The following is a 12,508-nucleotide window of genomic DNA, read 5'->3' on the forward strand; positions in this document are numbered from 1 at the left end:
CTCCCTCCCTCCCTCCCTCTGTCCCTTCCTTATGTAGTTCTATAGTCTCTCTATGTAAAGAACTGGAACTGGCTACGTAGACCAGGCTGGCCTTAGACTCCCAAGGATTCCCTTGCCTCTGCCTTGAGTGCTAGGATTAAAGGCAAGCACTGCCACACCTGACCGACACCCAGATTTCTAAGACCCAACACTAAGCAAAAGCTCTTCTCAGAAAATCTTTTCACACAGTCTGGTGGTAAGTTTTTAAATGTCAATTTGACATAGTTAGAATCTCCTGTGAAGAGACTCTCACTGTGTGAAATTGTCTGGATTCCTCTAATTGATGTGGGAAGAGCCAGCCCACTGTGGGTGGCACTATTCCCTAGGTTTGGCTCATGGACTGTATAAGAATGGAGACAGCCATCTGAGCTGTAGGCATGAGTGCATTCAATGTGACTCTCTGCTCCTGTAAGTGGATTGATTAGCTGCCTGGAGTTCCTGCTTTGATCTCCCCCCACCCCCAGCCACAAAGATGGCCCCTAATCTGAAATTATAAGCACAGTTTGTTTTTTTATTTTATGCAGCAGCACCAGCTTAGAGGCTCTTATTAGAGCGATGTTAAATTCTCTGATTTCGATCCTTGTGATTGTATAAGAAGAGGCCTTTGTTTCTGGAGATAACACCATGAAGGACTGAAGGAAAGAGACACCTGGCCTGCACCCTGCTCTCACACAGTTCTGCCAGGCTGAAATCCTATTTAGGGTCTGCGGCATGACTCAGTATCAGGCCACTTACTTAGTGTGTGTGAGGCCCTGGGTTCCATTATCAGCATACATACACACAAATAAATGGGCTGGAGAGGTGGCTGGGGATGGTGGAGCCCAAGCTACAAGACTTTAACCCTTTCCTACCAGTACCCTTCACCACTGCCACCATGACTGAGTCCCCAGACACCTCGCAAGTCACCTCTGTCAGGTATCTTGTCACAATGACAAGAAAAACCATTGAGGGCCAGACACTTTGAGCACACTCCCAGGGAGCTACCTGAGTGGACCCTGAACCATCTCAGAAGCAAGAGTTTCCTGGTAGGAGGCAGGGAGTCCCTACACAGGGCTTACCTGCATGCCTCCGGGCTGAAGAATTCCAGCGAGGATTCGGGTGTCATGAAGGGTGCCCACATCTGCCCGGAAGTCCCATTGATCATGTTACACTGTTCCGAATGCCAATAATCGATCTGCAGGACAGGATGAGACATAGCCTTGAGGGACAGCCAGGGCCTGCACCCAATGCATGCCCTAGTGCAGACATCGTCATATCCAAGCCTGTGAGCAGGCTGTGTGCACAGAGCATCCAGCCCAGTTTCCTGTTCCCCACAGTGGGGACAGAACATACAGTATTATTGGGGACTCAGTTAAGTCATCTGTACAAGTTCCAGGCTAGCCAGGACTACACTGAGACCCTGCTTCCAAAACAAAACAAAACAAAACAAAACAACAACAGCAACAGCAAAACTAAACGTACTTCCCACTCTGCAGTAAGAGCTTTCAGTCAGCCCTTCTCATAGTAGAAAGGAGACGATTAGGGGCTGGAGAGATGGCTCAATGGTTAAGAGCCCTGGCTGTTTTTCCAGAGGACCCAGATTCAATGCCTAGCACCCAGATGGCAGCTCACAACTGTTTATAATTCCAGTTCCAGGGGATCCAAGGCCCTCACACAGACACATGCAGGCAAAACACCAATGCATATAAAACAGCAGCTGGCTAATGTGAACAGCACCCACTAAGAATAGCTGTTGGCTGGGTGTGGTAACACACATCTATGAATTAAACACTTGCAAGGCAACAGAGACAGGAGGATTGAATTTTTGAAGCTAGCCTGGGATACACAGAGACCTTATTTCAGAATAAAAAAATTTAGGGGCGTGGCTTCAGTGGTAGAGCCCCTGCCTAGAATCCCCCAGGGAGGGGCTGGGGGCTCAGCTCAGTGGTAGAGCCCATGCCTAGAATCCCCCCAGTGAGGGGCTGGGGGTGTGGCTCAGTGGTAGAGCCCCTGCCTAGAATCCCCCAGTGAAGGGCAGAAGTCTAGCTCAGCAGTGGTGTCCTTGTCAAGGATTCACATGACCTGCGCTCCATCTTTAGTACCTGGACCTCTGGACAACACAACAGAACAAAAACACATTATCCATAAAGATGCCCCTAAGGAGAAAGGCCAGCAGCAAAATAGCACATGACAGGATTTCTGTGTATTCGAAGAAGGAAGGAAAACACATTTCTCTGGGTACACAGAGGCGTGGTGGTGGGTAAATGGCCAGGAAGCTGGGTTCTATAAGCAGTGTTGGGGGGTTTCCGGGTGGGCCTAGGCAAGGTGCTGGACCTCATTGTCTTATCTTTATGGGGATGTCTTCCTGTCAGCCTTAGAAATGACAGCTCAGGAACCGAAGAGTACAGAGTTCCCGACAGAAATACCTCAGGGACAGTCGTGGGACCCGTGAAGTCCTCGGGTGACCTGGACACCCTCTGTCAAGGCTTGTCCTGATGTAGTCCCCACCCCAGTCGATGGGGACTGTCTCCCCTCCTGCTCACCTTGCTGAGTCCGTTCCATTTGTCCACCAGATGGATCCTGCTGAAATTCTGGACGCCCGTGAAGACAGTGAAGACCCCAGAATTTGAGTTGTTCATCTACAGACAGGCAGGCAACAGCACCTTTAGCCCTGGGCATAGATCATGACATAGGCACAAGCCCACCTATTCTTCAGCTATGGGTATGTCCCCTCACTGTTGCTGCATAAATGATGGGGACAGAACCCAGGGCCTTACACATGTGGGCAAGTGCTTGTCCACTGAGCCACACCCCCAGCCTCCCACCACGCTTTTTAAAAATTTTATGTGAGTACACTGTAGCTCTCTTCAGACACATCAGAAGAGGGCATCAGATCTTATTACAGATGGTTGTGAGCCACCATGTGGTTGCTGGGAATTGAACTCAGGACCTCTGGTAGAGCAGTCAGTGTCAGTGCTCTTAACCACTGAGCCATCTCTCCAGCTCCACCCTCCATCCAGCCTTCTTTTTTATTGCACATTTTCAGACAGGGTCTAAGTTGTCCAGGCTGGTTTTGAATTTGCCATACTCCTGCCTCATACTCCCATGTACACAGATGACAAGTCTACTCAATCAGGGCCAACAGCTAATAAAGTAAAAAGGCATTTTAGCGGGGGTTTAGTGGCACACACCCTTAATCCCAACACTCGGGAGAGAGAGGCAGGCAGATGTCTGTTTGAGGCCAGCCTGGTCTACAAAGTGAATTCCAGGACAGCCAGGACTGCATAGAGAGACCCTGACTCAATAAAAATAATAAAACAAAGAAAGAAAGAAAGAAAGAAAGAAAGAAAGAAAGAAAGAAAGAAAGAAAGAAAGAAGGAAAGAAAGAAAGAATTTAATACAAATTCCCTACGGGAACGATCTAGAAGCTCAGTAGAAGGGCCACACCTCAGCTGTGAGGAAGAGAGGGATGGCAGTCTATATGAGGTGCTGGGAAGGGCAGGTACAGAAACAGGGCTTTACCTAGGTCCTCTAACTCTGTAAAAGCTTTAAGACTGGGTATTCAGCCTGCCGCCCTTGTTATGTGTTCACCCCATGGGGTCCCCATCTGGTCACAGGGAGACACAGTGCCTTACCTAGTCTCCTTTCCACAAGATTGGACATATTTTTATTTTATGTGTCTGAGTCTTTCTGCCTGCATGTAGGTCTGTGCACCGCCTGCACTGCAGTGCCTGAGTGAGCCAGAAGAGGGTGTCAGATCCCCTGGAACTGGAGTTACAGATGGGTTGTGAGCCGCCATGTGGGTGCTGGGAATCGAACCTGGGTCCTCTTGAAGAACAGCCAGTGCTCTAACCACTGGGTAGTAAATCTCACGTGAACTCAGTAACAACAGGTCCTTGAGGGTGTGGGTAATGTTACTGCAAGCACAGCCCATCAGTAGATCCCCACAGAGAAAGCTGAGCTGAACCAGAGAGTTGGGGTCAGGGGTCAGACACCAAACCTTAGCTCAGGTTACCAAAGGTCAACTGTGAGAAATAGTGGGTGCCTCTAAGTCGCACTGATGGGGACATTTGAGAGGTGTGCTTCACAGACCCAGTCCTCCTCCTCCCCATAAGCTGTGCCTCAAATCTTCTAAGTTAAACCCCAGTCATATCCCCCCACTCGAACTGGATCAAGCCGCACCTGAATGTAATCCTGGCGTCTCCTGTTATAAGAGCTGATAATTTCCCAATTTTGTTTAAGCTGGTTTGAGTTAGGGTCCTTGAGCGATAACCTGACTCTCTGAAGCGGCAGAAGACACTTACCCCAACAAACAGGCCAAATTTGCCCTTTATGGGAAGCATGTCTGGGAGGTATGTGTTGAGAAAATTCACGAAGGGATCGTCATAGCCCCACAGGATCTCACCAACCGTGCGGTTCATAAAAGCACGCTGGCCCATGGTGACCAGCCCCAAGGTCATCATCAACTTCAGGCTCGCAGGCTTGTTCTCCATCAATATCGAGCCCCCCTGGAAAGCCAAGGGCATGGGATTAGGGTAACGGACATGGTAGGACACCATCCCCCACTTTCAACCAGGCTTAAGGCAAAGAGCTCAGGCCCTCAGGGTGGACCTTTCTCTGGTCCTTGTTGCCAGGGTAACCTTTACTCTCGAGAACACCCGAGAACACCCAACGACGGGTTCAGATTGAGTGAATTCTACAAGGACTCAAAGGCATACATGAAGCTCAGGCCTGACCTCCGGAAGCCCTCTTCAGCCACCGTGTCTGTAGAGCCACACCTGAGGCCTGAATGGAGCCAGTGAACCTCCAGAGACACTCCTCAGAGCCGGGGCACAGAGAAGGAGGCTCCCATGCCATCCCTCACCAAGAGAACGGATGAGGCTGGAGCCAAGGTTAAGAGAAAACCTAACGCAGAAGGGGGCCAGCAGAGATATGGACACCTTGTTTTGTTTTTGATTTTCAAAGATTTATTTATTAATTTTATGTATATGACTACACTGTAGCTGTACAGATGGTTGTGAGCCTTCATGTTGTTGGGAATTGAATTTTTAGGACCTCTGCTTGCTCCCAAATTCATTTTTTATTATTATAAATAAGTACACTGTTGCTGTCTTCAGACACACCAGAAGAGGGTGTCAGATCTCATTACAGGTGGTTGTGAGTCATCATGTGGTTGCTGGGATTTGAACTCAGGATCTCTGGAAGAGCAGTCGGGTACTCTTACCCGCTGAGCCATCTCGCCAGCCCCTTGGATACCCCGTTTATAGCTAGGATGTGAACTCTACTCTTATCAGTAACATGAGCCTAGAAACACAGCATATGGAGAAAGCCTCCCCGACTCCCCGTGGCCTCCTTTTGAACATGTTTACAGCAAGGTCTCAATGTGTAGTCTGGGCTGGCTTGGAAATCAGCATTCTCCTGCCGCAGTCTCCTCACAGGGATTCCACCTCACTTCTCATGTCCCTGCCCCACCTCAACACTGGGGGCCCAGAATATCTACTCTCCCGAAGCCCCCCCCCAGGGTCTAATTGCCCCAAGTTCAGTTGAGTTTATAGTTTTCTTGTTTGTTCTTCCTTCGTATGGAGCATCTGGGCTCTTGGTTTTTCCCAAAGGCCATTCAACCAAAAGCCACCTTCCGCCTCCTGGGCAACGCATGGCTGGTGTCTCCAGGTTCTTTCCATCGAGCGAGCGCGTGATGCCTACCCACCGACACTTACAGGTCTCCTTCAACACAGGGCTTTTATTATATTTATTGAGGGGTGCTATAGCACACGTATAGAGGTCAAAGGACAATGTGAGGCAGTCATGTGGGTCCTGGAGATTAAAGCCAGGTCATCCGACTTAGTGACAGGCACCTTTTACCTACTGAGCCATCCTGCTGGCCCAGCACAGAATGCTGTTGCTTTTTCAATATCAAAAATGGAATTAAGGGCTGGAGAGATGGCTCAGCGGTTAAGAGCACTACTGACTGCTCTTCCAGAGGTCCTCAGTTCAATTCCCAGCAACCACACAGTGGTTCACAAACATCTGTAATGGGATCCGATGCCCTCTTCTGGTGTGTCTGAAGCCAGCTACAGTGTACTCATATACATAAATAATTTTTTAAAACTGGAATTAATATGACAAATGTGGTGGCTCACACCCAGCACTTAAGGCACAGGCTAGCAGATCTCTGTGAGTTCAAGGCTGGCCTGGTCTATATAATGAGATACAGGGCAGCTATGGCTGCCCAGTAACACCCTGTCTCAAAATAATGATAATGATAGTAGTAATATAATAAATTAATAAAAACAAAAAGTGTCCCTCCAGCCCCATCGGGCCCCGGGGACACCTCTGAAAATGGACTTGAGGCAAGGTGGCTGAAGGACCAATCCAGTCAGCATCGGCCTGCATCGACTGCAGGAAAGCTGGTGTTTTCAACAGTTTCCTATGGTTGAGGGTGGGGGTGGGGGGGGAATCAGAAGAATCTTCCAAAAAGTATGAAAATCACACAAAGCTCACAGTTCCAATCTCTCAAGTTAGTGTCACTGGGAATGGTAATACTTACCTTGTGACATCATGCCTTGACTGTCCCCCCACCACCAACCACTGTGTACCCTGTCCATGACTTCCAGAGAGGGCTGTGGTGTCTGACCACAGGATCCGATCCTGCCTTGGTAACGTTGGTCCAATTGGTATCTGGGATTTTGTCCTTGGGGAGGGTCCTTCTGGCCCTTGTGTAAATTCCTTGCCTCTGCCTGGCTTTTGCTTCCTCCCCTGGACAGCTGGGTTGAGTGGATCCCAGCATGCACCAAGGGACAGACTCAGCGACCCCACACAGTGTGCTCAATAAATGCCTGCTCTTCCTGACTCCCACCTGCCCTCTGGCCCCCAGTGGCGCTGACCTTCATGCTTCCCCAGGGACCACAGTGGAGTGGTCTCACAGTCTCAGATGGGAGGTAAGGCAGTGAGAAGGAGGGGATGGTCACCATGGAGACAGTGGGGCTGAGGTGGCCCTTGCTCGCTGACTCCTGAAGGCTAAGCTGGGAGGAAGCAGGGGTGGCATGGGGTTGACACAGGGCCACAGTCTCACCAGGACCAAGATGTTAGGCAGTATAATGTAGTCACTCTCTGAGCCCTGCGACTTGTCAGGCTGGAAATGGAGGCTGCGGTTCTCCACGAAGGACACGGTGTCGTTGTCATTGAAGGTGATGTTAACCTTTTGTCTGAACTCCCTGTAAAAAGGCATTGAGTCAGCTGTGGCTCTGTGAGGCCACAAGAAAGCACCCATCATCTCCCAGCATGCCCTGGGGTGATGGTACACTGATATCAAACAGCACCAAGGCCAACCAAATCAAGCTTGCCACCTCTTGTTTATATCCTCGCTGTCTGCCCAGGGCAAGACACTGCCACCACCAATCAGCTCTTCTCTGCTTTCCCTGGTGAGCCATAAGGCTCTCTGAGCCTCTCTGGAAAACAACTCCAACTGCCGCCCCCACCCCCCACGTCTCCCTTTCACTTGACAACCAGCACAGAGCAGATATCCACACAGGTAGCATTTACTGGGAGTTTATGGCACGGCAGACAGAGCTTAAGTGGCTCCAACTAGCTATCTCATCTTATCCTTGAACCTACTCACAGTGGGTACCATTACCTCTGTCTCACAGATGGGGCTAAAATAGACATACGGAAGTTAAAACTCTCTGTCCAAGGTGGAGGACCAGGCAGCCGCTCCTGGGTCCAGTTTTCAACCATGAGAGAACAGGATGGGCCACACCCTGAATGAGTCTCTCCACCTGTGGGGCCTCAGTTTTTGCATCCGCAGGGTGGAATAATAATGTTCCCACCTCAGCAGGTGGCTCCACCCACAGGAATCTGAGGAGAGAGCACTGGCAGGCAGACCTCAGACCCTGCACCTCTCTGCCCCAGGGGGACCTGTACCATAAGCTGGCTCCCTCACTGCTCTTCAATGCTCCTGCCTCAAGACCTTTGCACGGCTCATCCTACTGTCCCAGGCTCACATGTCTCCCTCCCATGCTTCAAGTCACAAGTGTCCTCCTCACACAGGCCCACAGAGGCCATGTCTAAGACACAAGCCCACTCTGTTCTCTCTGTCCCCTCCTTGCTTGTGGCTCACTTCTGGTTTTTGGGTTTTTTGTTTTTGTTTTTTTGAGACAGGATTTCTCTGTGTGGCTCTGGCTGTCCTGCAATTTACTCTATAGACAAGGCTGGCCTCGAACTCAGAATTCCACCTGCCTCTGCCTCCCAAGTGCTGGGATTCAAGGTGTGTGCCACTACTACCCAGGACGGCTCACTTCTTGGGTGCTGCGTAACTTGGCTTTACTTCTGCATGTTTGTTTGACTTTTCTGACTCAATAGCAGCCATTTTGCCCATTTTGTGCGCTGTTGGGTCCTCTGTGCCCCGCCCTCATGACAACACATATACACTCACATTAGCCCTCACCCCAGAACACGCATGCGCGTATGCACTCACCTCGGACAGACATCGCCTCTCCACAGACTGTCAGCCACTGTGGCCTCCGGCTTCTGTCTCTGGAGCAATCAATCTCCGAAACTCAGCAAGGCAGAACACCCCCACACACACACCCACACACAGTCCCACCCCACCCTGCCTGGCCTCACCTGTAGACATAGGGTCCACGCTCCCGGACTACTGGCTTCTGGCCGTTGAGGACCTCGTTTGGGTTGACCACTTCGAAGAAGTAGACAGACAAGTAGAAAGGGACAGGGATCTCCTTCCACATCCCGAAGGACAGGCTGCTCGGGTCTATGCGGACATTCTGTGGGGAGACACAGGGAGGAGTGTGAGGAGGGGCTCTGCAACAGCTGCCTGAGGCTGGCCTGCGCCATGGACCCTCCAAGGCTCATCTGGAAGGGTGGCTGTGGTGGTCTGAATGAGAAAGGCCCCACAGGCTCAGATATTTGCAGCTTAGCCTTTAGTTGGAGAACTGCTTGGATTAGGAGGTGTTGTCGGAGGAGGTGTGTCACTATAGGCAGGGATTAGGGGGTGTGTCCTTGTCGGAGGAGGTGTGTCCCTGTCGGAGGAAGAGGCGTGTCTTTGTCGGAGGAGGTGTGGCCTTGTTGAAGGAGGTGTGTCGCTAGGGGCAGGGTTTGAGGTTACAAAAGCTCACTCCAAGCACAGGGTCCATTGGTCTCCCTTCCTCCCTGTCTCTCTCTCTCCCTCTCTGCCTGTGACCTCAGCTACTGCTCCAACACTAACTTGCTCCAACACTAACTTCACCTAACTTGCACCATGCTCCCTGCCATGAGGATAAAGGACTAAGCCTCTGAAACTGTAAACAAGCCCCCAGTTAAATGCTTTATAATACAGAGTTGTCTTCGTTTGTAGTCTCTCTTCACAGCAAAACAGAACACTGGCTAGGATAGTGCTCATCAGGGGAGGTGCTCCTAGGGCAGGAGCCCTGCACAGGTAGCTGTCTCTCCATTCTTTCAGTCAATAACTCATCCAGAAAGCCATTCGTTCATTCATTCATTCATTCATTCATTCATTATTCACTGATCATTTCACTTTTACTCCCTCATTCCTTTGTTCTTTTATTCATTCATTCATTTGGTCACTCATTCATTCATTTTTGACAGATGAGGTTCCCGCAGTGGCAGACAGGAGTGGGAAGTAGACAGGCTGGCTGTCTCCAGTCCCGTGAAGCTTTTACCAAATCGGGGAGACAAGGGCTTTATGCATGGGGGGGTGGAGCGGGGGCAGAGCCAGTGCTGTGTGATGTACTGAGGAGCAGGGAGAGGGAAGAGGATGATTCTTGAGGCACCAGCAGTGAGGGACAGAAGACAGTAAGCAGGGCCGGGGGCGGGGCTTAGTGATTGCCTAGTGTGCAGGCAGCCCTGGGTCCAGCCATGCAGGGCTGTCATCCTAGCACTTGGGACACTGAAGGAGGAAGATGATAACTTTGAGGTCAGCCTGGGATACACAGTGAATGAGACACTCTGTCTCAAAACAGAACTACTGATTTTCTTCAAGCCTAGGAGGAAGAGGTGGACCATTCCCTGACCTGGGACCTCTGCTAATGCCACAGAGCTAAGAGTCACCACCCCCAGCTCATCAGAGACAGCAGTGTCCAAAAGCCAAGCAGCTTACATCACCTTTGACTGTCTTTGAACTCGACCTGCCAGGACAAAGACAACCACCCCACTGTCCCCAAACAGCCAGAAACAACAAGGCAGAGGCTCCAAGGGGAGGTGGCAAGCTAGAACTGGCAGGTCAAGTCCAGCCCTACGTCAGAGTAGACTCCAAGGCAGGTGGGCGGACACTGGGCCACACTCTCTCAGGCCTAGCTTGGCTCTCTGGGCCTGGGGTTTGTCCTTGAGTACTGCAAGGCCGGAGTCATGAAAGCCATGGCTGGGTCTGGCCTGTCCTCCTTGGGACCCACTGAAAGAAAAATCCCCTGCTGAGTCCACCTAAGAGATGTCCTGCCGCACCTTCCTACAGCTGTGGCCGTTGGTCACCCACAGCCTGAACATCTGGCAATAACAGAGAGGCATTTCAAGACCCTGGCACCCTTAGGCAGCTGTGACTCCTGCAAACTACCCTGCAGCTTGGTAAGATCTGCCCATGGACGCATTAGTGGCACGAATATTATGGGGTTAGCCAATACTCTCTGACTGGATTTAAGGCCTTCTCCATAGGACGAAAAACATGCCTGATACTATAAATCTGGCCGAGAATCAAATGGCTGAGAGCTCACAGGCTCTGGGGGTGCTGTTCCCCCATGACCCCAGAACTACTATTTTGCTTACTGTCACATAGTGTAAAACTGCCCCTACAATATGTATATGGGCCACAGCAATTGGATTGAGGGGTAAATAAGGGGGAAAAAGAAAAGACAAGAAGAAAGTACTGGCTGTGGTGGCACGTGACTTTACTTCCAACACTTGGGAGGCAGAGGCACAAGGATCTATGTGAGTTTAAGACCAGCCAGCATTATATAGTGAGATCCTGTCTCAAAGGGGTGAACAAAACCAAAACCAAACCAAAATGGATATAAAATCAGGAGTGGCCTGTAGGGGGATCTGGGAGGAGTAGCAAGAGTGTATCATTGAAATACGTTGTATGAATGTTGTGGTTCTCAAAGACTGAATAAACGATATTATATTTAAAAGAAGAGAAAACATAGATGCAGCTCAGTGGGAAAGAGCTTACCCAGCCCATGCAAGGCCCTGGGTTCAATCCCTACAACCACAACCAAATCAACACACGGTGGAAAAAAAAAAAAATCAAGAGCTGGCTGTCGGAGTGCATGCTGTTGGAGCACACGCCAGTCACTTTAGCGCTCAGGCAGCTAAGGCAGAGGGTTGACTAGCTTTCTGAGGCCAGCCTTGCCGCATGGCAATCACCCGCTTCACAACAGCAAGAGGACAAAACAAAGACAAAACAGGCTTTGCCAGGAAAAGGTCCCAGGAGGGTGTTCCAGCAAAGGCTGGCCTGCCGAGCAAGCGTGCGGGGCTCCGTGTCCACCCATGACAGGAGTGTTTATAAACTGAGGCTCTAGGAAACATCTGGAGAGCTGCTGGGAGATTACCAACCTGCCTCTGCCAACACAAGACAAGTCCCACAGGTGCTCATGGCTCCACTCGCGCGCATGTGCGTGTGTGTATGTGTGTCGTGTGTGTATGTGTGTGTGTGTGTGTGTGCGCGTGTGTGTGTGTGACCTGATGGATTAAATTAGATCCATCCCCAGCCCTGAACAAAGTGGGCACAGTGCCCACCCCTGCCACCCCAGCCCTCCAGAAGCACAGGCAGGAGGATCAGGAGTCCCAGGCCATCCTCAGCTACATAGTGAATTCAGGGCTAACCTGGGCTATGTAAGACCGTCTCAAAAAGAAAAAGGGAAGGGAAAGGGAAGGACTCAGTATACTACTGTGGGAGAGAATACAGAAGGAAATATGCACAGGGTGTTGTGAGTCCTACTGTGAGAAATTCCAGAATAGACAAGGCTGGCGTGTCTCAATAAAGGTTTTTATATTCTTTTAATCTCTGCAGTTACTTATTTGTGTATATGGCTATGCGTGTGGGTTGCATACGCCAGGGTGCATGTGTGGAGGTCAGAGGACAGTTTGCAGGCATTCTCCCTCCTTCCACCATGTGGGCCCCAGGGATCGAACTCAGGTCATTAGGCTTGGCAGCAAGTGCCTTCACCCACTGAGCCATCTTGCTGCGCCCTCCATTGTATACCGAAATTGAAACGCACCCATCATTTTTAAAAGGTCAACTGTAAAGTCAAGTATACTATACTTCCCCAGAACACTGCAATAGGAAGCTGAAGCTAAATAAGTGAGGGCATGGGTGAGGTACACAGCCTGGGCAGCCAGCAGGTACTTGTGTGCACTTCTAACATAGATCGTATCTGTGCAGTGCCCTATGGCTCTGTGGAGCCTCTACCTGGCACAACACCCCGAATACCAGCTCCCAAATGCTGCCTGCCACCCAGGGCAACCTCCCCAGTACAAAATGACTTCC

At 50.6% G+C, this 12,508-nt stretch overlaps 1 protein-coding gene across 4 annotated transcripts in view; it reads right to left on the reverse strand.

Annotated features, from left to right (window-relative positions):
- Scarb1 (scavenger receptor class B member 1) overlaps positions 1 to 12,508 on the reverse strand; it is a 65,497-nt gene that overhangs the window by 18,270 nt on the left and 34,719 nt on the right. For all 4 annotated transcript variants that reach the window (XM_021161993.1, XM_021161992.1, XM_021161994.2 and 1 more), the window contains exons 2-6: positions 8,641 to 8,798; positions 7,091 to 7,232; positions 4,323 to 4,526; positions 2,562 to 2,657; positions 1,098 to 1,213 (exon numbers count right to left, since the gene is read on the reverse strand). In XM_021161993.1, coding sequence (XP_021017652.1) covers positions 1,098 to 1,213; positions 2,562 to 2,657; positions 4,323 to 4,526; positions 7,091 to 7,232; positions 8,641 to 8,798 — 716 coding nt within the window. The remainder of the gene's footprint in view (positions 1 to 1,097; positions 1,214 to 2,561; positions 2,658 to 4,322; positions 4,527 to 7,090; positions 7,233 to 8,640; positions 8,799 to 12,508) is intronic.

This window comes from Mus caroli, chromosome 5 (genome assembly GCF_900094665.2).
Source record: "Mus caroli chromosome 5, CAROLI_EIJ_v1.1, whole genome shotgun sequence".
In the NCBI taxonomy this organism is placed as follows: Eukaryota; Metazoa; Chordata; class Mammalia; order Rodentia; family Muridae; genus Mus; species Mus caroli.